This window comes from Sphaerodactylus townsendi, linkage group LG14 (assembly GCF_021028975.2).
Source record: "Sphaerodactylus townsendi isolate TG3544 linkage group LG14, MPM_Stown_v2.3, whole genome shotgun sequence".
NCBI classification, from domain to species: domain Eukaryota; kingdom Metazoa; phylum Chordata; class Lepidosauria; order Squamata; family Sphaerodactylidae; genus Sphaerodactylus; species Sphaerodactylus townsendi.
In genome coordinates, this window is record NC_059438.1 from 13,548,565 (window position 1) to 13,575,939 (window position 27,375).

A 27,375-nucleotide genomic window follows, 5' to 3' on the forward strand; every position below is an offset into this window, starting at 1 on the left:
ATGGCTGTAAATCAAAGATGTCTATGGAGTCGGTAAACTCAACTGTAAAAGAAACAGCCTTTTAAATAACCTTTTTTAATAGGATCAGTGGAGGGCTGGTCTCCATTTTATTTGTTGAGATATTTAGGAGCGGAGGCTGTGGCTCAGTGGTAGAGCATCTTTTTTGCACGTGGAAGATCCTTGGTTCAATATCTGAGCAAAAGGATCACAAATTGGTGGAAAGTGGCATCAAATCATAGCCAGCTCATGATGACCCTAAAGCAGTGGTGGCGAACCATTGGCACTCCAGATGTTATGGACTACAATTCCCATCAGCCCTTGCCAGCAATTGGCCAAGCTGGCAATTGGCCATGCTGGCAGGGGCTGATGGGAATTGTAGGCCCTAAAGGGTTTTCAAGGAAAGAAGAAGAGTTGGATTTATATCCCCCTTTCTCTCCTGTAGGAGACTCAAAGGGGCTTACAAACTCCTTTCCCTTCCCCCCTCACCACAAACACCCTGTGAGGTAGGTGAGGCTGAGAGAGCTCCAAAGAACTGTGACTAGCCCAAGGTCACCCAGCTGGCATGTGTTGGAGTGCACAAACTAATCCAGTTCACCAGATAAGCCTCCACAGCTCAAGTGGCTGAGCGGGGTATCAAACCCAGTTCTCTGAATTAGAATGCACCTGCTCTTAGCCATTACACCACGCTGGCTCTCAAAAGATGTTCAGAGGTGAATTGCATTGCCTGTCTCTGTGGAGCAAACCTGGACTTCCTTGGTGGCCTCGCATCCAAATAATAACGTCCAAGATCTGAAAAAGGCAGGCTACTCTGGGCAGTCCAGGTCAGGATGATCAAATAGTAAGTAGCTGATGTGAAACATCTCTACTTAAGACCATGCGAAAGCTCTACCAATCAGAGTAGACAATATTGACCTTCATAGACCAATGGTCTGACTCAGTAAGAAGAAGAAGAGTTTGGATTTATATCCCACCTTTATTTCCTGTACAGAGACTCATGGTGGCTTACAAACTTCTTTTCCCTTTCTCTCCCCTCAACAGTCACTTTGTGAGATAGGTGGGCCTGGGAGAGTTCTCAGAGAACTGTAACTAGTCACCCAGTACACTTCATCTGGAGGAGCAGGGAAGCAAATCCAGTGCACCAGATAAGTGTCCAGCACTCATGTGGAGGAGCAGGGAATGAAACCCGATTCTCCAGATTAGAATTCACTGCTGTGAACCACTACACTACACTGGCCCTCAAATAGAAGGCAACTTCATGTGTCCATACCCGGGTTCTTCTCCCAACCTGGGACCAAACCAAGGTCATTTTCCCCTCTCCATTTTATCCATTATAACCATCCAATGGAGACTGCCTCAGTATCGGGGAAGGAGTAAAGAATCGGTATCATTGACATAAGGATACAAAAAGGCGGGAAACTATTTAAGGCCTGATATACTACAAAACAGAAAGTGGGTAACAAAGGTGGAAGATGATGGAGCAAAAGGAAAATGATACAAACAAGAAACACTGCAGCAGCCTTTGAATCTATCTGATGCCCAAATTGGGAAAGATTTTGTAAATTCAAGAAGAGGGGTGTAAATATAGGAGGTGCTTCCAGGATGCTGGCTAGAAAAATAAAGAGCCCGGTTAACTTTTGTGAATGTATTGGCAAAACTGAGCTAAGCATTTATTACACTGCAGAAATTCCTGCATTTGGAACTTTTCCACACTGCTAAGCAGTGCTGGGCTCCAGAATTCTTTTTCAAAGGCTTCTTCCGCACATGCAGAATAACGCACTTTCCATCCACTTTCAATGCACGTTGCAGCTGGATTTTACTGTGCGGAATAGCAGAATCCACTTGCAAACAATTGTGAAAGTGGATTGAAAGTGCATTGCTCTGCATGGGTGGAAGGGGCCGAAGACTGCCTGCACCTACTTGGACTATTTCATTCCGACGAATTCGCTTTCTGAAAATTCAAGGCGGAAGAGAGAAAGGTGCTGCAGTTGAAACAAGCAGCAAGTCTACTGTCCAAAAGTCTCCACATATTAGATTGCACTCGCTGATTTCTCCCTCTCCCCTTTATATTTCATTGCAGAACCTTCCAAAATGAACATTCCACTTTGACAGCTAACCTCAGGCACCGCGGTCTCATATCTAGCTACTTACACTGCCAGCCGGAAAGCCAAAGGAATACGCAAAGCAAGGCCGGAGTTAAATGGCAGACCAGCTCAGATCTCAAATATGTGCTACTTGAAACTTTTGACCGCAAGGGACAATCATGGACTGCTCCCCACCCAGCACAAAAATCAAGTAAAAATAAAATAAAATAAATACCGCCCTGGCAACAGATTCAACCTCTTGGCCCCGAAGAAAGTAATCTGAATATATTTAAGTGAAGGGAAAGCAAGAGACAAATATTCTGACGGAGCCGAAGATGTATTCAACTTGCCTCTTTCCCTTTCTTCTCCCCCTTTTCCTTTTATGCACATTTGATCACCCCTGTTTGACAGGCCTGGACGTTCAACCGTATGGCTTGCTGCACATAGGTTTGAAACCTTGATGGAGCCCCAATGGCAGGCTCCTTTTGACAGTCAGATAATGACAAGCACGTTGCAGGCCGATGCCCGTCAATTCCCGAACATCTTGGGCCGCTCAAGGCGTTGCGCGGCGACTAAGCGGCGGGTCAAAGGTTACGCTCGGAGAAGACAGCAATGAAGGGCAACTGTCATGCACCGCTGAATATCGTGAGGGAGCAAGGAGTGGTTGTCTTCTGGAAAACATGCAAAACGCTCACATTCTGTCCAGGCAGACACATATCCAAAAGTCCTAAATGAGACCCATTGGCAATTCATGAATAGCCCGACTGACAAGATGCCATTCAAGCTGTCCGTCTCAAGTGGGGCTGGGTATTTCCCCCCCACCTCTCTCTTTCTCCTTCCTACTTCAAATTACAAATGCATGCAAAGTATACAGTTAAACAGAGCCCTTTGGCAGCTGTTTAGAAAAGACGACGCAAAGGGGGAAAAAAAAAACAGAAAGGGGCCGAAAACTCGGTTTTGATATCCTTTTCGTTTTAGGAAACGCAAATCGGCATCGTCGGTAAAAACAAAGTTCCGGGGACTTTGATTACGAAAGTTGCATTTCGCCACACAAAACACTGACCGTTCAATTAAGACAGTCGTTTTTCAACCACCTTTCCGCTGCCATTCTGTGGAAGACTTACTGTGTCCATCACTCAGTTCAGACTGCAAAACCACAATTTCTTTTAAAGATGGATACGTTTTTGAACCAAGATTTGGCTTAGAGATGATTTTTTTGCCTCCATAAGTAGTAGTAGTAATAATAGTGGTGGTGGAGGAGGAGGAGGAGGAGGAGGAGGAAGAAAGTTGATTTTTATACCCCACTTTTCTCTACCTTTAAGGAGACTCACAGTGGCTTACATTCACCTTCCATTCCCTGCCTCACATCAGGCACCTTGTGAGGTAGGTGGAATTGAGATAATTCAGAGAGAATTGTGACCAGCTCAAGGTCCCTACCACACCCAAAATCACTCCTGTGATGTGGAGGAATGAGGAAACAAACTTGAACTGCAAGATTAGAATCCGCCGCTCTTAGCCATTACACCAGGCTGGCTCTTCCGTGTACTGGTTTCAGCATCTTCTCTCTGAATTTGCATCTTTATAACTGAGGAAGTGTGCAAAAGCCACAGTGAAGGACAAGTCAGGACGAAGCCAGGCTCCCACAGCTGGGAGAGTGCTTGGGTTTGCGTATAACAGTGCTAACCACAGTTTAAGGAGGATTTCTTAGTCAAGCCTCTTGAGAGTTCTGCTAAGCAAAAATTTAGAAAGCCGATATCAAAGTTTTTACAAATACAAATGAGAACATGCAGAGTTGCAAGAGATGAACCACTTTCCTCTCGCTCACTATTTCCTCTTTACCTTTCCAGAAAGTTCCATAGTGTCTCCACTTCTCCTGCTTCCTTCTTTCCTTCTAGAGTTGCTAACTTGCTACCCTCCAGGCGGACAAGATCATAATAATCTGCAGCAAATAAGCTTCAAGGACCAAAGTATTTTGTATTGTAAAAATATTTAAATCCTCAAAAAGCAATCCACAATTTAACCAATATGTGACAAAATAAATACAGGATATATAACCTTCTTAAAGTAATTTCTTTCCAAGAGAAACTAAAGAATCTAATACAGAGTGTTCTAGATATGCAGAAACAAACGTATAATGTATAATAAAGCTGTGAAGCTCAAAATGCAACTACACAAAAACTTTAAGAAGAGGAGGAGTTTGGATTTACACCCTACCTTTCTCTCCTGTAAGGAGATTCAAGGTGGCTTACAAGCTCCTTTTCTTTCCTCTCCACAGAACAGACACCTTGTGAGGGGCTAAGAGAGCTCCAAAGAACTGTGACTAGCCCAAGGTCACCCAGCAGGAATGTAGGAGTGCGGAAACACATCTGGTTCACCAGACAAGCCTCTACCACTCAGGAGGAGGAGTGGGGAAATCAAGCCCAGTTCTCCAGATTAGAGTCTACCTGCTCTTGACCACTACACCACACTGGCTCTCAAGGACTTGTGGAGTGACACTTCACTTTCCGCTCTGTCCTCCTCCCAACACAGTTTCCTCTCTCCCTCCCTCTGGCTATTCCCATATCCTCTTCTCCTGCCTCATTCCCTCCTTCTCAGCCATTCACCAACCTACCTTTCATCTGCCTTCCATCTTCAACTATATTCATTATTTATTTACTTCTCTAAAACCCGCATTTCTCCACACACAAGAAAGAAAGAAAGAAAGAAAGAAAGAAAGAAAGAAAGAAAGAAAGAAAGAAAGAAAGAAAGAAAGAAAGAAAGAAAGAAAGAAAGAAAGAAAGAAAGAAAGAACAGTCAGTCAAGTCTTCAAGAAGACAGGTAACTGACCGTAAAAAAGGTAGCCATGTTGGGTTTTTTGAACGGTCCAAATTATATATTTGCTGCTGCTCCGTCTTCTAAAAGAACGACTCTGCCAGTCAGAAAAAGCATTGCCATTTTTTTAATGCTTATAAACTAATAAAGATATTTAGAGCCCTGACATGGGAATTGTGCATTGTTAAGATTCGAAGACGACTGTATTTATTACAGTGTTTTGCATTATGATGTAGAAAGCCTAATCATTCCCATTAGATATTGTCAGCCGTAATACTTAACTGTTTATTTCAAGGCATTGCTTCGGAAGAGCTACGATTTCCAGCAAATGATCAAATTCAAAATGGGACTGTTTTGCATAACATGCCGACATTATTCTAAACCAGCTGCAAAGATCTGCATCTTTGTTTGTTTTCTTACATTTAAATGATGTGATCTCATTTAACTTTGCCTGTATTAACATATAAAATACTTGGGAAAGGGGGAAGAAAGTATCTTGTTTATTAAATAAACATCAATGTCTTCCATGCTTCATTTAAACTCAAATGTAAGCCTGGCACTAAATGTTGGCAGAGAGACAAAATGTTGACCTTTTAGTCTATATATTTAAAGTATTTTCAACCCACAGTTTGGTTACCAATAAAGTGGCTTATTTTAACAGGAGTAAATCAACAATTTGCACAATAATCATTAAGCACAAAAGACCAATCAGCAAAATAGTCCAATGGTACAATCGGGGGGGGGGGGGGGGACCACATTTAAACAAAATAAAAATCAAATTTCTTAAAATGTAAATCAAATTTCTTAAAATTTAAATCAGATTTTTAAATAAAATCTTTTTGAGGAAAAACCTATTAAAGATAGTTTTTTGATTATGATACATTATAGCTCACAAATATTGCATCATGGAATTGGGCTTATTCATTTGTGATAAGCATCTTATGAGCCAACATATCTCCGTATTGCTTAAGGAAAGGTTTGTCAGTGAGGTCTAGAGATTCACTCATTCTTACGGGCTCAATTTCGTGCTGTCTCAGAAGTGTCTGTAAAAATTATCTAAATCAGTGGTCCCATTCCATATTTAAATCAGTGGTCCGTTCCCCCCCCCCCCAGATGCTGCTTCCTGGGTGCCCCTCATGCCTTTCAGGAAAGTAGAAGGGTGACGCTGTAAAGGCAGGACCAGTGACTGCTTTCAATACAGATGAAGAAGATGATTTTGGATTTATACCCCACCTTTCTCTCCTGTAAGGAGACTCAAGGTGGCTTGCAAACCCCTTTCCCTTCCTCTTCCCACAACAGACACCTGGTGAGGTAGGTGGGGCTGAGAGAGTTCTGAGAGAACTGTGACTAGCCCAGGGGTCTGCAACCTGTGGCTCTCCAGATGTTCATGGACTACAATTCCCATCAGCCCTTGCCAGCCTGGCCAATGATGGGATTTGTAGTCGATGAACATCTGGAGATCCACAGGTTGCAGACCCCTGGAGTAGACCAAGGTATCCCAGCAGGAATGTAGGAGTGTGGAAACACATCTGGTTCACCAGATAAGCCTCTGCCACTCAGGTGGAGAAGTGGGGAATCAAACCCGGTTCACCAGATCAGAATTCACTACACCATGTTGGAGTTGTTCACCTGAACCTTCCCAGCTGCTAATTGATTGGACCAGAGAGGATTCAGGATCCAGTATACAGGAATCAGCTATGAGGAAGTGACGAGAGAGATAACCTGGGTATAAAGTTGCCAGCTCTGGATTGCAAAATGCTTGGAGATTTTGGGGGTGGAGCCTGAGGAGGGCCAGGATTGGGGAGGGGAGGGTCTTCAATGGTGTAGGGTGCCATAAGGTCCACCTTTCAACGCAGTTGTCTTCTCCAGGTGATCTGATCTCCATCACCTGGAAACCAGTTGTAATAGCCCGGGGGTCTGCAGCCTGAGGCTCTCCAGATGTTCGTGGACTACAAATCCCATCAGCCCCTGCCAGCATGGCCAATTGGCCATGCTGGTAGAGGATGATGGGATTTGTAGTCCATGAACATCTGGAGAGCCTCAGGCTGCAGACCCCTGTAATAAACAGAGATGTCCCACCATCATCTGGACCTCTGCAACCTACCTATAGGCAGTTTTTGGGCCCCAGATCAGCTGTCTGGCAGGACAGAGGAGGACTCATGAGGAACCAATAGCAGGGGTCTTCTCACCAGTGGTAGCCCCAACACCGTTTCAGTGGGGGGGAGGTCATGTGGGCAAATGGGGAATCAAACCTCCAGATTAGAGTCCACTGCTCTTCACCATCACACCACAGAATATTCTAAATTATAGGGACCAATGATCAAACTCTGTATAAGGTATCTTCATATGTACACTCACTGCTAAGCGATGCATCCACCCACAATCCAAGAATTGTGTGTCTGAATCTTCAGGCATCAGATTTTGCCAGGTGCAAAACAACCCCAAACGCGAGGTTACCACCTAACAAGAACAGGCCAGCCTGTCCCCAAGTGATGCTAGGCGAAAAACGGCACCATCTATTTCTCCACACGAGGCATCATTTCAAGCATTCAGAGCATGAAGCGCCGGTTGCCTTTGGGTCATGAAATAATACTCAAAACTTTATAATCATTCATTGATTTACTCTTCAGCATAGTATATCATTTGAATCCAAAGGGAACATAAAGAGCTATTTGTGAGGTCAACCACAGTACAGTCAGAGGCTGACACAATATCGATGCCAAGGTGGAAAGAAATTGCCAAATACAGCGGATCAATACCTCGTTTCGCCGTTACAGCCTTTTGCCAACAAAATAAATAAATATATCTATATATGCTTTACAGCTACGAAAATAATAATAATGGAAGTGGGAGATAAATGCTTCCCTCCAGCTAAACTCTTTGATTAGCTGAGGGCAAAGGTGACCACAGCAGTTGCACTAAAGTAACTTTATCACCTCAAATAAAAGCCAAGGGGGATGAGCAGCAGATAAAAGGCCCAGACAGAAACGAGAGAAAATCCAAAAAAGAGAAAGAGAGGCAGGTGCAATTATTTAAGGAAGCAGCTGATATGTTATAATGACACAGTGATGTGCAAAACACAGCCTGCATTTGAGTTTCTCTGAAAGCAGAACTTTATTATTTTTAACTGAAACAGTTCTGCTGTGGTTCATGATCTAAAGTTCTGCTGTGGTTCATGGATACGTGGCCAGTATCATTTCTGGTACTTTATAGAAAGTGGAGGGATCTTTTGCCTAGCAAGACAGACCATTGGAGATTTGACTTCCACTGAAGCTTTTTTAAAAAAAAATGATGCTTTGACAGGTGCCGCCATTTTTGTTTACCTATTTCATGGAATCTCACGGAGCTCTGATTCTTGAAATCTTATACCCTGAAAATCTTGGTGGTCTCAGAAGAAGAAGAGGAGGAGGAGGCGGCGTTTGGATTTATACCCCACCTTTCTGTCCTGTAAGGAGACTCAAGGTGGCTTACACGCTCCTTTCCCTTCCTCTCCCCACAACAAACACCCTGTGAGGTGGGTGGGGTTGAGAGAGTTCAGAGAGAACTGTGACTAGCCCAAGGTCACCCAGCAGGAATGTAGGAGTGCGGAAACATATCTGGTTCACCAGATAAGCCTCTGCCACCCAGGTGGAGGAGTGGGGTATCAAACCCGGTTGTATGATACAACCCACTGGTACCCAGCGTCAACACATAGTACGCGTTGGAACAAAAGCATAAATAGTGACACATTAATTCCATTATGTTGTTTGCGCCCTTCCATTAATCAGGAAAAGATCTGATGGGGTCTGGCCAGATATAAGCAAGAGAGAACTAGTGCATTTTTGAGAGCAATAGCCCATCTAAAGCAAGACCAAGGCCCCTTCCGCACAGGCAGAATAATCCATTTTCAATACACTGCTGTTTAATTTTACTGTGCGGAATAGCAAAATCCACTTGCGAACAATTGTGAAAATGGACTGAAAAGTAATTATTCTGCATGTGCAGAAGGGGTCCAAGGGTCAAATGGACCTTAAGGACTTGAGAGAACAGACCCCATGAAATTCCAAGTCACCTTGGCAGATTTTGAAAACTATGGGGTGCAATATTTTCAATCACTAAATGCCCCATGGCAGTGTTGAGGCAAGTGCTTTGATCAACAATAGGATTAGAAGCTCCACCATTCCACTTTCCACATCTCTAGTTAAGGGATTTCATGGAGCAGATACTTGGGAAGATTTTAATGTAGGCAGTCATAGTAGTCAATACTGAGCCAAGGGTTAGATCCAGTGTAACACAAAGGATCCTGTGAGCGGTTCCTGGCTCACATTCTACTATCTGGTTGGCCACTGTGAGGGGAAAAGATGCTGGACTAAATGGACCATCGATCTGACCTGATAGGACTCTTCTTACAAAAATGTGCAATAGAAAACATTCCCTGCTCACCTGTGAAGAAGAATCAGACAAGATTCTTCAGGACAGGCAAACATCACTTCAAGAAAGCCTATCTGCCATCACATATGAATTTTTGGAGCATTTTAACTCGCCTTTCTCTGGCACAGACCTCAAGGAGGATGACAGAGTTTTGCTTTGTCTTTTAAGGGCATGTCATCAGATCCAATCCGCTAGAAAGCCATCCTGAATAATACTTTGCTTTACACAAACTCAACAAACTGCAAATCTTCCTAACAAATCCAGAAGGGTTATTCCCAAAAAACAGGAGGAGCCACTGAAAATGCCTCTACATTTCAGTATGGGCATTCGAACAACCTTGCAGGAGCGAGTAACTAGTGTTGGCTTGAGGAACAAAGTTGATAGAGGAGGAGGTCCTATAAGTGGGTCCCAGACCAGGTGGCTTATTATTCTCTTGCTAAATCCTTGCTAAATTTCCAAAGAACTCAAGGCCTTCCTAAGAGCACAGTTTCAAAGCTGATGTTTTAAAAAGACAGGAAATAAAATTACTGAGTGGTTTGCAGGCAACATTTGGGAGATGAGATAAGATGGATCTTCATGTGTCGCTTACGGATCGACTCTCTTTGCAGGACGCAAATCAACAAGACGGCAAGCAAAAGAACCCCGTAATTTAAAAACAAAATAAGATCCTTCCATCTCCTGAGCTTGCTGATAACCTGTGTTATCTGCCGGTGTTTAATATGAACACGACGGTCCCTGTCCTTATTTACAACATACACACATACACTCATTGTTCTACATGCAGGTTTATATCTGGCCTCTTAATAAATCTGCGCGACCGAAAGCGGCCCCATTTATTCAGCCGAAAAAGACAGACTCTCTCCCTTTAATTAAGTGGATGATGTCCTGTTTAAAACCAAAAGGCATCCCTGGGCTATACGCTAAGATTAAGCGTCCATCCGCTAAAAGGAAGACTAGTGTTTGGGGCTTTAAATCATGAAAAATAAACCACCTAATGGTCTGTATTCAATAGCCAGCAGAAAGTCAAGACACAGCCTGATTTGGATTAACACATTTTCAGTTATAACAAGTAATTTTACAGAGGATTAGTATCTTGATGGTTTGATCAATACGAGGCATTGCTGCTATTACAGATGAAGAGAAAATTACCCCTCCGGTAATAAAGTGTGAGCTTGTGTGTGGGTTCTCCTTCATTTGCAGAGGCCATTACTGTAATGGTCCCTGAGTTAACAGCTGGGGCAATTTGAACCGGCATCGGTGTGATGAATTTTAAAGCAGAGGCGATTTGCCACTCTCTCCATCTTAACGCTTCATCCCCGAACCTGTGCGCTGTTTATGTGCTTGCTTCCCAACATACGGGTGATGTATTACACCGAAGACATGCTCTGTCTCAATCAACCGTTTCTCTAATAGCATCAGGAGGGGGCAATAATTTCAATTTCGGCCCCATCTTGCTCAGCCGTTGTCCATGAGAAGATCATCTCTGCAAGTTACTCCTCTTGGTTATACATGGCAATGTAGGATACGTTTATTTATTTGTGGGGGAAGCAGGATTACGCATGAAACCGCCTAAGATAAAAAGAGAGCATTAGGCCACCTAGATGTAATAATGTCTACTGATCACATTCATCTCCAAGATCTTAGCTGGATGTCTTCTTGCCCATCTGGAAATGCTAACTATTGTACTACGGACTTTCTACCTGTAATGCAAATGCTCTTCTTCGGCTGAGCTCTGGACCTTCTCTTCAAATAAATACGGAGCAGAGGATGGCTATTCACCACATCTACCGAGCAGGAAGTAAAAAACAGTAGACTTGAAAAATGCAGTCCACAAGTTCTGTCGTCGCTTAAGACATGTTCAAAAAGTCCAGTTGAATTTTAGGAATTCTTAATTGTGCAGTCACATAACACTGGTGCAAGTTACCCAGATATGTTCATCAATTAAACTGTCCAAGGTGGTTTACATCTGCATGTCATAATCACCTTAAGACTCCCTAAGACTGAATGAGCCATTGCTCCATCAAAGACCTAATGCAACAAACGAGTCATTGGTCTAAAGCAAGGGTGTCCAACTCTGGTGCCCCAGATGTTCATGGAATATGATTCCCATCAGTCCCTGTCAGTATGCTGGCAGGGACTGATGGGAATTGTAGTCCATGAACATCTGGGGCACCAGTTGGACACTCCTGGTCTAAAGGGAAGGGATTCTCGCTTTGCCCTTGAGCAACTCAAAATCCCTGATCATGCGCATGCCAGTTTCTCACAAAGCTGATTTCAATAGTTCAGGGTGATGCATAGTACAGTCCTTTATGGGCATTCCTGGGTGAAAGTAGAAGGCTGGTTAGACCTCACCTGGCATATTGTGTACAGTTCTGGGCACCACAATTCAAGAAGGATATTGACAAGCTGGAATGGTTCCAGAGGCGGGCAACCAAAATGGTAAAAGGTCTGGAATCCATGCTCTACAAGGAGAGACTGAGGGAGCTGGGGATGTTTGGTTTGGAGAAGAGAAGGTTAAGAGGTGACATTATAGCCATGTTTAGATATTTGAAGGGATGTCATGTGGGTGGGGGAGCAAGCTTGTTTTCTGCTGCTCCAGAGACTAGGATTCTCAGGGAGTCATGGGTTCATGTGTAGTGGGAAAAGAGATTCCCTGACTGGAAACATCAGGAAGAACTTCCTGACTGTCAGGGCTGTTGGACAGTGGAATTCACTGCCTCGGAGTGTGGTGGAGTCTCCTTCTTTGGAGGTTTTTAAACAGAGGCTGGATGGCCATCTGTCAAGAGTGCTTTGATTATGTGTTCCTGCATTGCAGGGGGTTGGACTGGATGTCCCTTGGGGATCTCTTCCAACTCTATGATTCCTTCCCTATTCAACAATCTCCTCTCTCCTTTAAACAAGATGAAGACCAATATGATGCAGTTATTGGAATGTCAGACTAGGAACCAAGTAGGATCATGCTGTTAGGTCAGTTTGCTTTCTTTCAGCCTAACCTACCTCTTAGGATTAAAATGGAGGGGGGGGGCAGGAGAGATATCATGTATTCTACCTTGAGGACAAGACATCTGTCGGGAGTGTTTTGATTATGTGTTCCTGCATTGCAGGGGGTTGGACTCGATGGCCCTTGGTTTCTTCCAACTCTATGATCCTATGAAATAGTACAATTTTGTACATTTTGTTATGAAAGATACACTTAACGTTCTTTAAGCACCAAAATAAGTTCAGATTGGATACAAAATATTGCAAATATTTCAAAGCGCCCCCCCACCCCCGTAAAAAGCCCATTATTTCCCAGACAGAAAATGCCCCAAGGTCTCTGTTTGTTCTCAACATCTCAATGCAGTCCCCATATTGAATCTGTTGATGGTTTAAGTGAATTAAAGTATTTTGTTTGTTTGTGTTCCACTTACATTAAAGCTTTCAAAAAAAATACTTCAGTAGGATTTGGCAACACTCAACTGGTCATTAACAAAATCTTTTTGGACTGGTTAATTGCGTGGGCAACCCAACTCTCAAACAGGATAGCCCCATATGCCTAAATAAACGGTACAGTCACACAGCTCAGAAAAAAAGCTTCTTCGCTGAGACATCCATGCAAATCCCTAAACATCGGGATGCAAAAGTTTAAATATATAAAATAAAATACTGGCTAAAGTTACAGAGACAGGAAGAAAACCACTGTTACATTTTCAAAGAAAAGAAGGAAATGAAGATGCCTGGAGGCAACCAATGAAAACATGCAGGCATTCTCATAGAGGAAGATGCAGCCGCTATCAATGTAATGGCTTTTAATAATAGGGAAACAGGAATAAACATCTGACGAGCCCGTGCTGAATGCGATGCTGAAAACTCAAGATATCAACTGTTTTGAATTAACATATTTCCAGCTGAACCGAGCCCTAAAACTTTGTTTTCACAATCGTTTAGTGCAGTTCAGTTATTCAGTTACTTATAAGTGGGGCTGTTTAAAAAGAAAAACTTGGGACGTTTCAAGGGTGGGTTGAATTAAATCAGATAGACAGATGAACAACATATGATACTGCCTTGCAGTTAGACACACCATTGGTCCAATCAGTACTTACCCCGTCAAAAAATTCACCTGGTGATGTTTTTCGTGGTTTGGAAATAGAGCGATTTCTTTTTAAAGAGCCAGCATAGGGTAGTGGTTAAGTGTGGTGGGCCCTAGTATGATGAACCAGGTCCCCCCCCCCCCCAATTCCTTCACATGAACCCTGCTGGGTGGCCTTGGGCCAGAGTTTTGTTTTTGTAAAAAGGTGCTGTAATACCTTAGTGATCTTGGTTGCCATAGCAGACATTTCTTTAATCTCTTCAGCATCTCTGCAAAAAGCCCTCTTAATGGCAACCCAGTAGGGCATAGGTGTCAGACTCACGGCCCTCCAGATGTTTTGGACTACAGTTCCCATCATCCCCTGCCAGCACGATGCTGGCAGGGGATGATGGGAACTGTAGTCCATAACATCTGGAGGGCTGCGAGTTTGACACCTGTGCAGTAGGGCCTTCAAGGCAAGAGATGTTTAAGGCAAGAGGCATTACCGGACTCTGCATAGGCTTCCTTGGTGGTCTCTCATTCAAGTAGGGCCGACTCTGGTTAGCTTCTGCGATCAGATGAGATCGGGCTAACCTGGGCTGTCCAAGGCAGGACAGAGAAAAACAGAGGCGATCTGACATTGCCTGCCTCTGCGTAGTGACCCTGAATACCCTTTGCGGTGTCCCATCCAAACATCAACCAGGCCAGCCATCCTTAGCTTTCTACATCTAACAAAATCAGGTCAGCCTGTGCTATCCGGGTCACGACTACTGCCATACAGATCTACTGCCAGCCAGAGGTGACCCTACTTTACTAGTCGGACTAACGGTCTGATCAGATATAAAACAATTTCACATGCTCATACGTATATATTCTTTGGATACCAGTGTTTACATTTTCCATCTTTTTCCAGTTTATATCTATCAGAGGAAGGAAGCTTTTGTGCATTTGATGAAGATGTCAAATGAGATTGTTGGCTTACAAATTTGAGATTGCAAATGCCTTAACAGTCCAGGTGCTCGGGAGCAACAGCCGCAGAAGGCCATTGCTTTCACATCCTGCAGGTGAGCTCCCAAAGGCACCTGGTGGGCCACGGCGAGTAGCAGAGTGCTGGACTAGATGGACTCTGGTCTGATCCAGCTGGCTTGTTCTTATGTTCTTAAGATGTAGTGGTGAAGCGTGGTGAACCTGGAGAACCAGGTTTGCTCCAAGGGAGCAGCAGACTCTAATCTGGTGAACTGGGTTGATTTCCTTACTCCTCCACACAAACCAGGTTTGATTCCCCACTCCTCCAAGGGAGCAACAGATTGTAATCTGGTGAACTGGGTTTATTTCCTTACTCCAAGGGAGCAACAGATTGTAATCTGGTGAACTGGGTTTATTTCCTTACTCCTCCACACAAACCAGGTTTGATTCCCCACTCCTCCAAGGGAGCAGCAGACTCTAATCTGGTGAACTGGATTTGTTTCCCTACTCCTCCACACAAACCGGGTTTGATTCTCCACTCCACCACATGAACGGTGGACTCTAATCTGGTGAACTGGATTTGTTTCTCCACTTCTACACATGAAGCTTGTTGGGTCATCTTGGGCCAGTCACAGTTCTCTCAGAACTCTCCCAGGCCCACCTACCTCACAAGGTGTCTGTTGTGGGGAGAGGAAGGGAAAGACTTTGTAAGCCACTTGGAGTCTCCTTACGGTTAAGACAAGTGCGGTATAAATCCAAACACTGATTATGAAGTTGATGCCACAAAAAATGGCCAGTCTTTCACATGCTACAAGATACACCTATAAGTTTTGCTGTTAACAGAGCAACACGGCGGAGACTATGCTGCCAGGAAAACCAGCGTTTGTTTGGTTCGATCGTGCTTTTGTTTTGTGTGACAAATGACAAACCGATACAAAGACACTGTGGTGTCATCTTCTGGGAAGAAACAGACAAGCTCGTCGTCAGTTTCCTCTCAACACGAGTGAAGCGGAAACACAGGCAACCGTGCCGGCCAGTGCACGAACAACACCTGCTCCTCCACCAGCCAGTTGCAAAGCAAACCTTGGCCAGGTAAACGACCGGAGGGAGGGGGCCACGGACGGGCCAGGTGCCGCAGCTGCAAATGCTGTGCCCCCTCCTTGCCTGCATGCGACCTCATTGAAGTAAACCTCATTTAATTCCGAGCAATTGCACGATTCCAAGGATTGCAATGCGGAGGGAGCACCGCAATGGGTATAACCAGCCAAAAAGCCGACCCCAGTTCAAATTTGAGCCAATGCACGGCTGGGAAGCACCGTGCCTGCCCGGCTGGGCTTTTGCTTACATTTACCTTCGCCTCTTTCTCTCTTTCCCCAGCTCCACGCCTCTTCATTTGGCCCCCGCCGCACGCACGAGGACCCGCCTCTCTCTGCATTTCCCTTCCTGCCGAAGACTCCCGCCTTGCTCCTCTAAAAGGAGGAGAATGGGCTCCACATTGGGACTGCAGCCCCCAAGATGCACCGCGCCACCCCGGACAAAATGGCGGACGTGGGAAAACGTGGAAGAGCCATTATTGTAGTTCGTAGCCGCATAGGTCGCTGCCTAGGAAAGGAGCGACGAAACTACATCTCCCATGGGGCACTGCGGCAGAATGGATGTCTCTTCATTTCCGGCTTGTGGCCGGGAGTGGATTCCTGAGGATAGCAACGGAGCTGGTTGCTAACGTGGGATGCGGAGGGCAGGTAGCCGAGGCTGGGAATGAGACGGAGGGACAAGAGGAAGGGGAGGTCGATCTATATATATAGATAATTGCATTTTTAAAAGTCCCCTTTCCTGCAAGGAGTTCAGGAGTGCCTCCTTCTGCCCTATTCCAGTTGATACAACAGCCCTGCGAGGTAGGCACAGTAGTGGTTAGACTGGGTGTTGGGAAATGTCTGGAGAAATCTGAGCTCTCTATGGCTTGGGGCAAGTGAGGCCTTAGACTGAAGAGATGGATTCCTCCTTCTGGTAATACGGATTTTTAAATAGGTTTTATTAATTTGTAATGGTTTTTTAATGAATTTGTATGAATGTTGATTTTAAATAAGTTTCGTTGTTTTATTGTTTCAGAGTGTAAGTGTTTTTAGGGTTGTAGATATTTTATTACTTTTATGTTGTAAACCACCCAGAGACTTTTGGGCAAGCTAAAAATACAAATAAATAAACAAATTACATTGTTACAGATGGTAAGTGTTTTTAGGTTTGCGGATATTTGATTACTTTTATGTTGTAACCCACGCAGAGACCTTTGGGTATAGGGCGGGCTAAAAATGTGTATAAATAAACGAGTTACGTTGTTATATTGCTACAGATGGTAAGTGTTTTTAGTTTTGTGGATATTTTACGACTTTTATCTTATGTTGTAACCTATCTTGAGACCTTTGGGTATAGGGTGGGCTAAGGATACACATACATAAATAAGTTTTATAGTTACTTTGGGACAAATTGTGATTGTTTTTAGGTTTATCAAAACTCTCTCAGAACTTTATTCAGAACTCTCCCAGCCCCACCCACTCACAAGGTGTCTCCTGTGAGGGAAGGAAAGGAAAGGCGTTTGTAAGCCAACAGATGAAGAGAGTTGCCTGCCTCTGCATAGCCACCCTGGGTTTACTTGGTGGTCTCCCATACAAATACTAGCCAGGCCTGACCCTGTTTAGTTACTGAGGTTTGATAGAATCAGGCTAACTGTGGCCATCTAGGTCAGGGCTGGTGCCTTTTCATCTCATGCAATTCACCATGGCCTCTGTCCCTGCAGTTCAAGAGATAAATAGAGGAGAGGGCTCCTCCGCGTTTCGTCACCACCATGTCTGCCACAGCTGATGATACTGCAGAGGACCAGCCAGTGAGGGATGTTGGTCTCAATCGCCCTACAAGTGGAGTCCTCCAAGGTTTGTGCTGATTGTTATTTGTTATGCTTTTGAATTTTATTGGTGTCATGGCCCAGCTGGGCTTCCCTGTGCCAGGGGATCTGAGCACTCCTCAGATGAGGAGTTAGAGTAGACCATGTCATCCCATCCTTTCCTCAGCCACCAGCAGAGGCACCAGAGGAAAAGAAGACAGTCTGTGCAGGACCAGACTCAAAGTCTTAGCCAGGCACAAGTGCAGAAGACCCTCAACCAGGAACAACCACAGACCCCACCCATCCCAGCTCCAGACCAGATGCAGGGGACCCCTGATTAGCATGCCCTCCCCGCACGTCTCCTGAGGCCCATGAGCAGCACCAGAGAAAACCATGCAACGACTTATATGAGAGAAGACACAGTGCTCATTTGGCTGGTCAACATCGGCCAGGCCTCATGATGGAGAGCGCTTGCAGGAGCCGGTCTAATGGAGTCCTGTGTTCAGTTCTGGTCGCCACATCTCAAAAAGGATATCGAAGAGATAGAAAAAGTGCAAAGAAGGGCAATGAGGATGATTGAGGGATTTGAGCACCTTCCTTATGAGGAGAAGCTGCAGCGTTTGGGACTCTTTAGTTTGGAAAGGGGGATATGATTGTAGTCTATAAAATTATGCATAGGGTAGAAAATGTTAACAGAGAGAAATTTTTCTCTCTTTCTCACAATACTAAAACCAGGGGACATCCATTGAAAATGCTGGGGGGAAGAATTAGGACTAATAAAAGGAAACACTTCTTCACGCAACGTGTGATTGGTGTTTGGAATATGCTGCCACAGGAGGTGGTGATGGCCACTAACCTGGATAGCTTTGAAAGGGGTTTGGACAGATTTATGGAGGAGAAGTCGATCTATGGCTACCAATCTTGATCCTCTTTGATCTGAGATTGCAAAGTCCTTAGCAGACCAGGTGCTCGGGAGCAGCAACAGCAGAAGGCCGTTGCTTTCACATCTTGCATGTGAGCTCCCAAAGGCACCTGGTGGGCCACTGCGAGTAGCAGAGTGCTGGACTAGATGGACTCTGGTCTGATCCAGCAGGTTCCTTCTTAAGTTCTTATGTCTTCAAATTAGTGCTGTAGTAACCCTCTTAAGTTCTCAGCTTGCCCAGAATCTGGTCTTCACAGTGACCTAGCCGTGGTCCTGACTGACTGCTCTGGCCTCTTGCAGTGCCTTGCCAAGGAGCTAACCAAGGTCCTGGCTGGCTGCTCTGAACTCCCGCCACACCTTCTCAGAAATACCTTTCCCTAGAAAGAGTGTCCCAAAACTGGAACCATCATGACTGCGGGTGAAGATAGTGGAGCAGACTCTCTCATTCATCCTGACCTGCTCCCATGCCATCTCAAGGACTGGAATACTTTCCCATCAGCCTCTTTTCTTGTGACATCACTTCCTGATTGGAACAGAAGGATGGTTGAGGTAGTCGCTGTTCTGGCATACCTAACTTCTAGCTTGTTCAGAGGCAGTGTGGCGATTGTCCTCAGAGCTGGCTCTGTGTAGCCTAGCATCACAATTCAATTAAGGAGGTCCATGTACAGAATTAGGCTTCTATGGATGTGGGGTCAAGAAAGAGAAATAAATTTCCCATTCATACTTCCGGATGTGCATCCCATCAAACATGATGTAGCACAAATAATTCACATTCTCAAATAAGATTTGCTTTCAGATGGACAAATGATTTATACGGCCGGGTCTTGATCCAGCAAGTGATACATACGTGGATGTTTGGTAACATGCACAAATCTACTAGGAAAAGAAAATGTGAGGGTAAAAGGGTGAGGGAATCCATATTCACATTTTTTAATGTGGAGAAGTCGATCTATGGCTACCGATCTTGATCCTCCTTGATCTGAGATTGCAAAGGCCTTTGCAGACCAGGTGCTCAGGAGCAGCAGCAGCCATTGCTTTCACATCCCGCCTGTGAGCTCCCGAAGGCACCTGGTGGGCCACTGCGAGTAGCAGAGTGCTGTACTAGATGGACTCTGGTCTGATCCAGCAGGCTCTTTCTTATGTTCTTATGATGCATGAGCACAGCATGTCCAGCTGCCAGGTGAGTACCTGGCTTAAAAGAGACTAAGGGAAGAGCTGCTGTTCGATAGTGCCCCACCACATCCCCGTGCCCTGCTCTCCCCTGTGCCACTGACACTGCTGTGCTCCGGCTCCTACTTGCTTGCATTGGCCGATTGTCAGATGTTTAAGAATACTGGGAACAACTGCTGATCCGGTGTTGCTTTCTCCTTTTTGGCAGAGGCCTCAGCGGTCCAAATTGCGAAGACTCGGCAGGCCGTGTCTCGCATCAGCCGAGAGGAGTTGGAGGACCGGTACTTCCGCTTGCACGACGAAAACCTCTTGCTGAAGCAACATGCGCGTAAACAAGAGGATAAAATTAAAAGGTCTGATTTCCCTTTTCTGAAACGTTGCTTTGGGGAACCGCGGATCGCAGTCAAGAAAGGATGGGAAGGCTTGGGTCGCAGCTTCTCCATGCCTCATGAGCGATTTGCATTTTCGTAGTTAAGAACTAACGCCCGGGCGCATCACAAGCATTAAGGGAGACATAAATAAAATGTCCTGGTGCGGCCATATTTAGTCATCAATGGAAGTGTTCCACCCCCACACCCCTCCTCCTATACACTGACTTCAAGACCTGGTGCAAAAAAAGTTGTTTGGTCATGGTGGGGGAGGGTGGCTGCCTATAGCGTGTGTGTGTATGTGTGTGTGTGAGATACACCTCTGCTAGCGCCACTGTGCATTGGGGCACTACACCGCGCCAACTATTTTAACGGGCTTTAACCTTCCTCATGTGTTACAACAACTGTTTTCTAAAGGAAACCTTCACAATCAGAGACAGCAAACCCTCTAAATATCAGAGCCAGGAGGCAACATCTAGGGCACAGGTGTCAAACTCGCAGCCCTCCAGATGTTATGGACTACAGTTCCCATCATCACCTGCCAGCATGATTCTGGCAGGGGATGATGAGAACTGTAGTCCATAACATCTGGAGGGCCGCGAGTTTGACACCTGTGATCTAGGGGAAGCCCTCGGCTTCTATGCTGTATTGTTGGCCCTCCAGAAGAACTAGTTAGCTACTGTGCAAGACAGGATGCTGGACTTCAAGGACCACTGGTCTGAGCCAGCAGTGCTCTTACGTTCTCTGTGAGAGTTCCCTTTGTAGGTTGACTTCTGTATTTCTGTCTCTTTGGAGCTTAGTTTGCCAGCAAACGCCTCATTCTGCGACATCTCAAAAGCTATTACTGCTTCCCCCCTCCCCACATATGCGCTTCTGTTCTTTTAAATTTTTAAAAAGCCTCTGAGAGTAACTGTTGAAAAGGAAACCCTTTTAAATGGATGAAGGGTGTCTCAGTTTTCAATGTCCTGTCTGGACCTCTGGGGAAAAACCAAACAAACAAGAAAGGCTCCCTATAAACGAGATACAGCCCCTGAAGATGTGCGACCAATTTTGTAAAAGTCTTGAACTTCTCTCCTCCATCAAAGCCACCTTTTCTTTCTTTGCGTGCCAAGACCCTCCTCCGCTCACCCCGCCCCGGCTCCCCAATTCATGCTGGAAGTGTTTTCTGTGCTTGCGTATTACATCACCTCCCCGTGCCCTGATGCATCTTTTGTTCTGGCTTCCCCATGTTTATCAAAACTCAGGGAAATCAAAGGTACGACCCTCAAGATGCCAAAACCAGGGCGAGGGGAGGGGGGGGAGCCTTGTCTCCTTTTAAAACTAGATGAAAACCATACCTTCTGCATCCAATTAGATCCCACAGCTAACTGTTAAACCCTAAGAGCCTCGGTATTATTTGCAGAGCATGAGCCGTCACGAGGCGACGCCCGCTATTAAGAGGGCCGACTCGATGCCTGCCCACTTACTCGTTTTTAGAACCAAAATGTGCTTTCCACTAGCGCTGAAACTGGGACCTCGACATCAACAGCATGTGTTGCACATTGCAAGCATGCACCCAGGGTAGCTTAATCCTCAGATGGGATGGCATTTATTTTTTTTAGACGTGGCCCCACCACATCCCCAATCTGTAGCTATACTTAACAGCCCGCTGAGTTCCTCAGGAAGGTCACGCGTTCCAAATTTGAGCAGCATATGGAGTAAATATGTGTCCCTCCCTCTTTGCTAAACTTTAAATGATAAGCCTTAGGAAACTGTTATTTGTCAGTGCTATAAAGCAGATTGCTACCCAGTGGTTTCAATTATCTTCAAAGGGTCCTTCACAGGCAGTGATAGTTATATCGAAACCTGAATTTTATTATTCAGGTTCTGCACTGAAGTCTTCACAGCGATTAGGTTCCTTTCAACAGAATCCCTTTTAGGCTGACTCTTTTCTTTTCTTCTTCTTCTTCTTCTTCTTCTTTTTTTTTTTTTGCATTTTTCACCCCCCCACGCACCCCCGACACGTTCTCCCCCTCCTCTTCCCCAGAATGGCCACCAAGCTAATCCGGCTGGTGAACGACAAGAAAAGAGCCGAGCAGATGCGTGGCGGCCCCAAGCGGCTGGGCCAGGACGTGGAGATGGAGGAAATGATCGAGCAGCTGCATGAAAAAGTGCGGGACCTGGAGAGGCAGAACGACGGCCTTCGCAGCAGGCTCATTTCCACCAAGCAGCAGCTGCAGCTGCAGGGACACCGGCCGGCGCCCTACAGTTACGTGCAGGCCCGTATCAACACTGGCCTCCGGAAGGCCAATGAAGGCGCCGGAGTCCAGGAGCATGCCAGGAAAGGTATGCAGCTAAGGCACCCCTTTTTGAAACAAATAGCTCTGCAGTTCCGAACAGAGAGCCAGTTTGCCCTGATTCATCGACGAGACCGGTGAGCGGCTGAGCATCCCTGGGTGAGGCAGGCGGGACTTTTATTTATTTATTTATTTATTTATTTATTTATTTATTTATTCTTTTCGAGTTAAGAACCGCTTCATTCTCTAGAGGCTCTACGGTGTACAACATCCACACACCCCCAATCAATTAAAAATTCAGTAACAATCAATATAATACTAAAATCCGTTAAAATCTACTTAAAACAGCGGTTAATATAACAGTGACAGGCGTCCTATAGTCCAATTCATTAAGATCACCCCAACAAAAAGAAGAGGGAGAGGCCAGGCTCCTCTCTAGGAGGGTGGTAAAGGTGGTAAAGTACATAAAGATGGTAAGTGCAGAAAGCAAGGGGGGAGGGGGCGCCACTCAGCGACTGGACACTCCAAAGGCCCGGCGGAACAACTCGGTCTTACAGGCCCTGCGGAACTCACCAAGGTCCCGCAGGGCCCGGACAGCTGGAGGAAGAGTGTTCCACCAGGCCGGGGCCAGGGCCGTAAAGGTCCTGGCCCGTGTGGAGGCCAGCCGCATCATTGAGGGGCCAGGAACCACCAGCAAATTGGCCTCTGCTGAGCGCAGAGGCTGAATAGGGACATATGGGGTAATGCGGTCTCTCAGATACGAGGGTCCTAGGCCGCGTAAGGCCTTAAAGGTCAAAACCCACACCTTTTTGCTGTTTTTGCCATGACCTGGATGGCCCAGACTATGCTTTGCCTCTGAAAAAGATGCTAGTACCGTCAGTTGGGGGCAGCAGTTAAGAAAACTGTACTCTTCCTCATTAGAATACCGAGGCGTATCTAGGGAAAATGTAGCCCAATGCAAAATCTGAGATTTCCGCCGCCAAACCCGAATGGGCAGCCACCCCACCACCACCACGACAAACAACATTTTTTTGCATCAGGTCTTGAAGTCAGTGTATGGACCTGGGGAGGGGGGAAGGAGGAGGGAAGTGAGGGCGATTTTCTGCCCCCCTCCCACACATGACTAAATGGTTGCAGCCTGCGGACATTTGACTCCATATGTCCTCCTGGGCAGTACGCCCCTGTTAGAATATAGTCCCGAATGAATACAAGAATTATCATTCATTTTTACATGCTGCCTTTTGTCAGAATCATATTTTTATACCGACCGTCCAGAAGAGCCAATGACAAAGCACAGCATCTGGCGAGCAAAAATGCTGTCTACTGTGTATTAATATTTGGGATGGATAGTTATGCGACAGGTGCAGAAATGTATCTGCTTTTATCACAGGACAGATGTTGCTGAAATGTTACTTTAGCCTGCACAGCCAATCAGAAGCCCTGCTGGGCAGCAGTCCCCCAGGCCCCACTCACTTTCTAAAAACACTTGGCAGATGCCATGCCGCCCCCGGTCACCACGTTGGGGACCCCTGTTATACAGAACCTCCTGTTGGCCATACTTCGTGCGAGTTCTGGATGCTAAAAGTCTAGCATTCAGTGCGCAGTTTTGTGTTCCTAAGACTCAGCTTGTGAGCCAGCGTGGTGTAGTGGTTAAAAGCAGTTGGATTCTAATCTGGAGAACCGGGTTTGATTCCCCACTCCTCCGCCTGAGTGGCAGAGGCTTACCTGGTGCACCAGATGTGTTTCCGCACTCCTGCATTCCTGCTGGGTGACCTTGGGCTAGTCACAGTTCTCTCAGAACTCTCTCAGCCCTACCTGCATCACCAGGTGTCTGTTGTGGGGAGAGGAAGGGAAAGGAGCTTGTAAGCCACCTTGAGTCTCCTTACAGGAGAGAAAGAGGGGGATATAAATCCAAACTCCTCTTCTTTCAAAACGGAAACAAGCAAGAGACGTCTCAAACTTCAAAGAAAAGCTTGAAAACATTGAAAGAAATCAGCCAGCAGGTGATGGGGACAGTTGGAACTCTCTTCAGCATCCTGAATCTTCCCTGTCCTTGATCCTTCCAGCGAAGTCCACCCGGGTCCTTTTTCGCTCGTCAGTCCTTTCTTACCACTTCTGACCTCCTGCCTGCAAACCTTGCATTTTGCCAGTGGGTTTTTCTCATCTGGAATGAGATACAATTATTTGGATGAGAGCGACAGAAGCTAAATTCTGCGGGAGGCTGCTTTAACTCCCAGATGTGTGTTTTGGGGGTGAAGGGAAAAGTTTGCCCGCTGCTGAAGGTATTAGGAAAGGAATTGAGGTTAAGTTGCACATGCCTCCAGGCTCAGCTTGCTGGGGCCTCATGCTTGCTTACTGGTCTCATGTGACAGGATTTCCTAGCACCATGAGAAGAAGAGGAAGAAGAGGAAGAGCAAGAGTTTGGATTTATATCCCTCCCCTTTCTCTCCTGCAGGAGACTCAAAGGGGCTTACAATCTCCTTGCCCTTCCCCCCTCACAACAAACACCCTGTGAGGAAGGTGGGGCTGAGAGAGCTCCAAGAAGCTGTGACTAGCCCAAGGTCACCCAGCTGGCGTGTGTGGGAGTGTTCAGGCTAATCTGAATTCCCCAGATAAGCCTCCATAGCTCAGGCGGCAGAGCTGGGAATCAAACCCGGTTCCTCCAGATTAGATACATGAGCTCTTAACTTCCTACGCCATATGAGGACGATATCCAAGAACAATCCTTGACCATTTCCCTCTGAAAGAGGCAGAGTGTTGTTATAACCCTTCGCCCATGATTCAGCCACAAGAATATGAAATATTAACTTTGATATGAGACCCTATTTTACTCTGTGCCCTCTCATTTACACTCCCAGAAGGTGTGGTATTGCTTGGTTCATGTGTTAACCATAAGAAGAAGAAGAATTTGGATTTATACCCCACCTTTCTCTCCTGTAAGGAGACTCAAGGTGGCTTACAAGCTCCTTTCTTTTCCTCTCCTCACACCTTGTGAGGTAGGTGGGGCTGAGAGAGTTCTGTGACTAGCCCAAAGTCACCCAGCAGGAATGTAGGAGTGGAGAAACACATCTGGTTCACTAGATAAGCCTGTACCACTCCAGTGGAGGAGTGAGGAATCAAACCCAGTTCTCCAGATTAGAATCCACCTGCTCTTAACCACTGCTCTCGTTTAAACCAGCTCTCGTTTAAACCTGCTCTCGTTTAAACCAGCGCAACGTCAGTAATATCTTTCTGTGTTTCTCTCCCCCTTATAGGCATGAGATTGCAGGATGTAGACATCAGATCCCTGAAATCTCCCCAAGCTTTACCGCCCAAATATGGCCAAAGCCTACTGGATGAAGCAAGAGCAGAGATAAGAAATCTGTATGTCTCTTCTGAATTTTGTGTGTATGTGTTTGTTTCCTCCCAGCGACCAGAATTCTGTGTTCATGGAGTGTCATCAGTTAGCATCTGGGCAAAGTTGCAAAAGGACTGTGCAAACCCTGTTAAATTGGGCTTTCCCTTTTAGTGAATTGTGCCCAATGACTATCTGTGTAATCGTGTGTGGTTTTTTTTTACATTCCACATATGGGGATAAGCAGACATGTCTTCAACTTCCTTAGACATGAATGTCTGTTTTTGTGCGTAGCAGTCCCAATCAATGGGTTGGAGCCAGACAGTTTGTTTGATGACATTTATAGTCCACCTTTCTCCTGGCAATGCAAGGCGGATCACGCTGAGAGAGTCAGTGCAGTCAACAATATGGGACGTTCACTAGGCAGAGCATTAGGATTGTAGAAAACTGGATCCATTAAGTGGTGCAAAGAATTACATAGTAGGGTCCCTTCCACTCATGCAGAGTAATTGAATAATTGAATAATGCACTTTCAATCCACTTTTACAATTGCTTGCAAGTGGATTTTGCTACTCCGCACAGTAAAATCCAGCTTCAAAGTGGATTGAAAGTGCATTATTCTGCATGTGCGGAAGAGGCCTAGGATCCTATGGGCAGTAAGCTGTACACAGTGGCATAGACTGCAGTCCCTAATCATTTATCCAATTAAGTTTTGGAATTGTTTTGTGCAGGGCAACCCTAATACTTATACAGACAAGTCCACTTGAATAATTCATTTTTGCAGTTTGCGGAAAGCCAAGAGTGTGGCCAGGGAGCCTTATTCGGTCAGGCCATTCTACAGGGTGGGGACCACAACAGAGAAAAAGAACATGAGTACGGCAGTTGCAGATTTTGCCCGTTTGCAAGCCGGCATCTGCAGAAAGGTTTGGGGAGACGAGCAAACCTGTTGCGAAATGGCTTTTTTTCCTTTTTTGTGTGTGTGGATGGGAAAGGAATAAGCCTTCTGTTGTATCCAGCACACTCAAAGTACTTTGAACATTTCTGTGTTGGCTTGCAGAGAGAACATCGTCGAAGCGCAAAGGGCTCACAACGAGGAGCTGGAACGTACGGTGGAGGCGCTCGGCAGTGAAATCAGGAAGAAGGAAGAGGAGTTCGAAGAATCCCTCCTGCAACTGAAGGAGCAGCAAACAACTGGCCAACGGTATGACGAAAACCGAACCAAGAGGAGACTTTCCTACCTCGAAGCTGTAATGGCTTTTGGTGGTATGGAAGTTGCCTTCAGGGACAGTTCTGGTTTCGGGGTAGGCCAGGGGTCCTCAGCTCAGTGCCTGTAGTTTCTATGGCAACTGGCAACACCTTTCCTGCAAGCGTTTATCGAAAGTGGGCAGGGCAAAATGTGGCATTCACCCAATAAGGTTTCTGATTGCAACAAGGTTTCTGAAGCAACAAGGTTTCTGAAGCAACAAACAGTTCTTCAAGTACATCAAAAGCAGGAAGCCAGCTAGGGAAGCGGTAGGCCTGTTAGATGACAAAGGAACAAAGGGTGTGCTAAAAGATGGCAGGGAGATTGCAGAGAAGCTGAATGAATTCTTTGCATCTGTCTTCACCCAGGAGGAGGTGAGGAACATTCCTGCACCTGAACCAAGTTTCTTAGGAGGCGAATCCGAGGAACTAGCGAAGATAGTGATAGACAAGGAAGAAGTTCTGGCAGCCATTGATAAACTAAATGTTACCAAATCCCCTGGCCCAGATTGCATTCACCCAAGAGTTGAGCTCAAGCATGAAATTGCTGATCTTCTCACTTTAATATGCAACTTATCCCTGAAATCAGGCTCCATCCCTGAAGACTGGAAGATGGCCAATGTCACACCAATCTTTAAGAAAGGATCTAGGGGGGACCCGGGAAATTACAGGCCAGTCAGTTTGACATCTGTTCCTGGTAAATTAGTAGAATCTATCATTAAAGATAAAATTATAAAACATGTAGAAAAGCAAGACCTGCTGAGAAAGAGTCAGCATGGCTTTTGCAGAGGCAAATCCTGTCTTACAAACTTACTAGAGTTCTTTGAGGGTGTAAACAGGCATGTGGACAGTGGTGAACCGGTGGACAT

At 45.7% G+C, this 27,375-nt stretch overlaps 2 protein-coding genes across 8 annotated transcripts in view; one reads left to right on the plus strand and one right to left on the minus strand.

Annotated features, from left to right (window-relative positions):
- The window catches only part of FTO (FTO alpha-ketoglutarate dependent dioxygenase), a 250,439-nt gene extending 234,623 nt beyond the window's left edge, over positions 1 to 15,816 (minus strand). For all 7 annotated transcript variants that reach the window (XM_048515847.1, XM_048515840.1, XM_048515845.1 and 4 more), the window contains exon 1: positions 15,668 to 15,816. In XM_048515847.1, coding sequence (XP_048371804.1) covers positions 15,668 to 15,751 — 84 coding nt within the window. In that variant the 5' untranslated portion in view covers positions 15,752 to 15,816. The remainder of the gene's footprint in view (positions 1 to 15,667) is intronic.
- A 192-nt stretch (positions 15,817 to 16,008) lies between these two features.
- RPGRIP1L (RPGRIP1 like) overlaps positions 16,009 to 27,375 on the plus strand; it is a 75,826-nt gene continuing 64,459 nt past the window's right edge. Inside the window, exons 1-6 of the mRNA XM_048516068.1 lie at positions 16,009 to 16,211; positions 17,111 to 17,243; positions 19,495 to 19,639; positions 21,681 to 21,979; positions 25,185 to 25,293; positions 26,322 to 26,465. Coding sequence (XP_048372025.1) covers positions 17,159 to 17,243; positions 19,495 to 19,639; positions 21,681 to 21,979; positions 25,185 to 25,293; positions 26,322 to 26,465 — 782 coding nt within the window. The 5' untranslated portion in view covers positions 16,009 to 16,211; positions 17,111 to 17,158. The remainder of the gene's footprint in view (positions 16,212 to 17,110; positions 17,244 to 19,494; positions 19,640 to 21,680; positions 21,980 to 25,184; positions 25,294 to 26,321; positions 26,466 to 27,375) is intronic.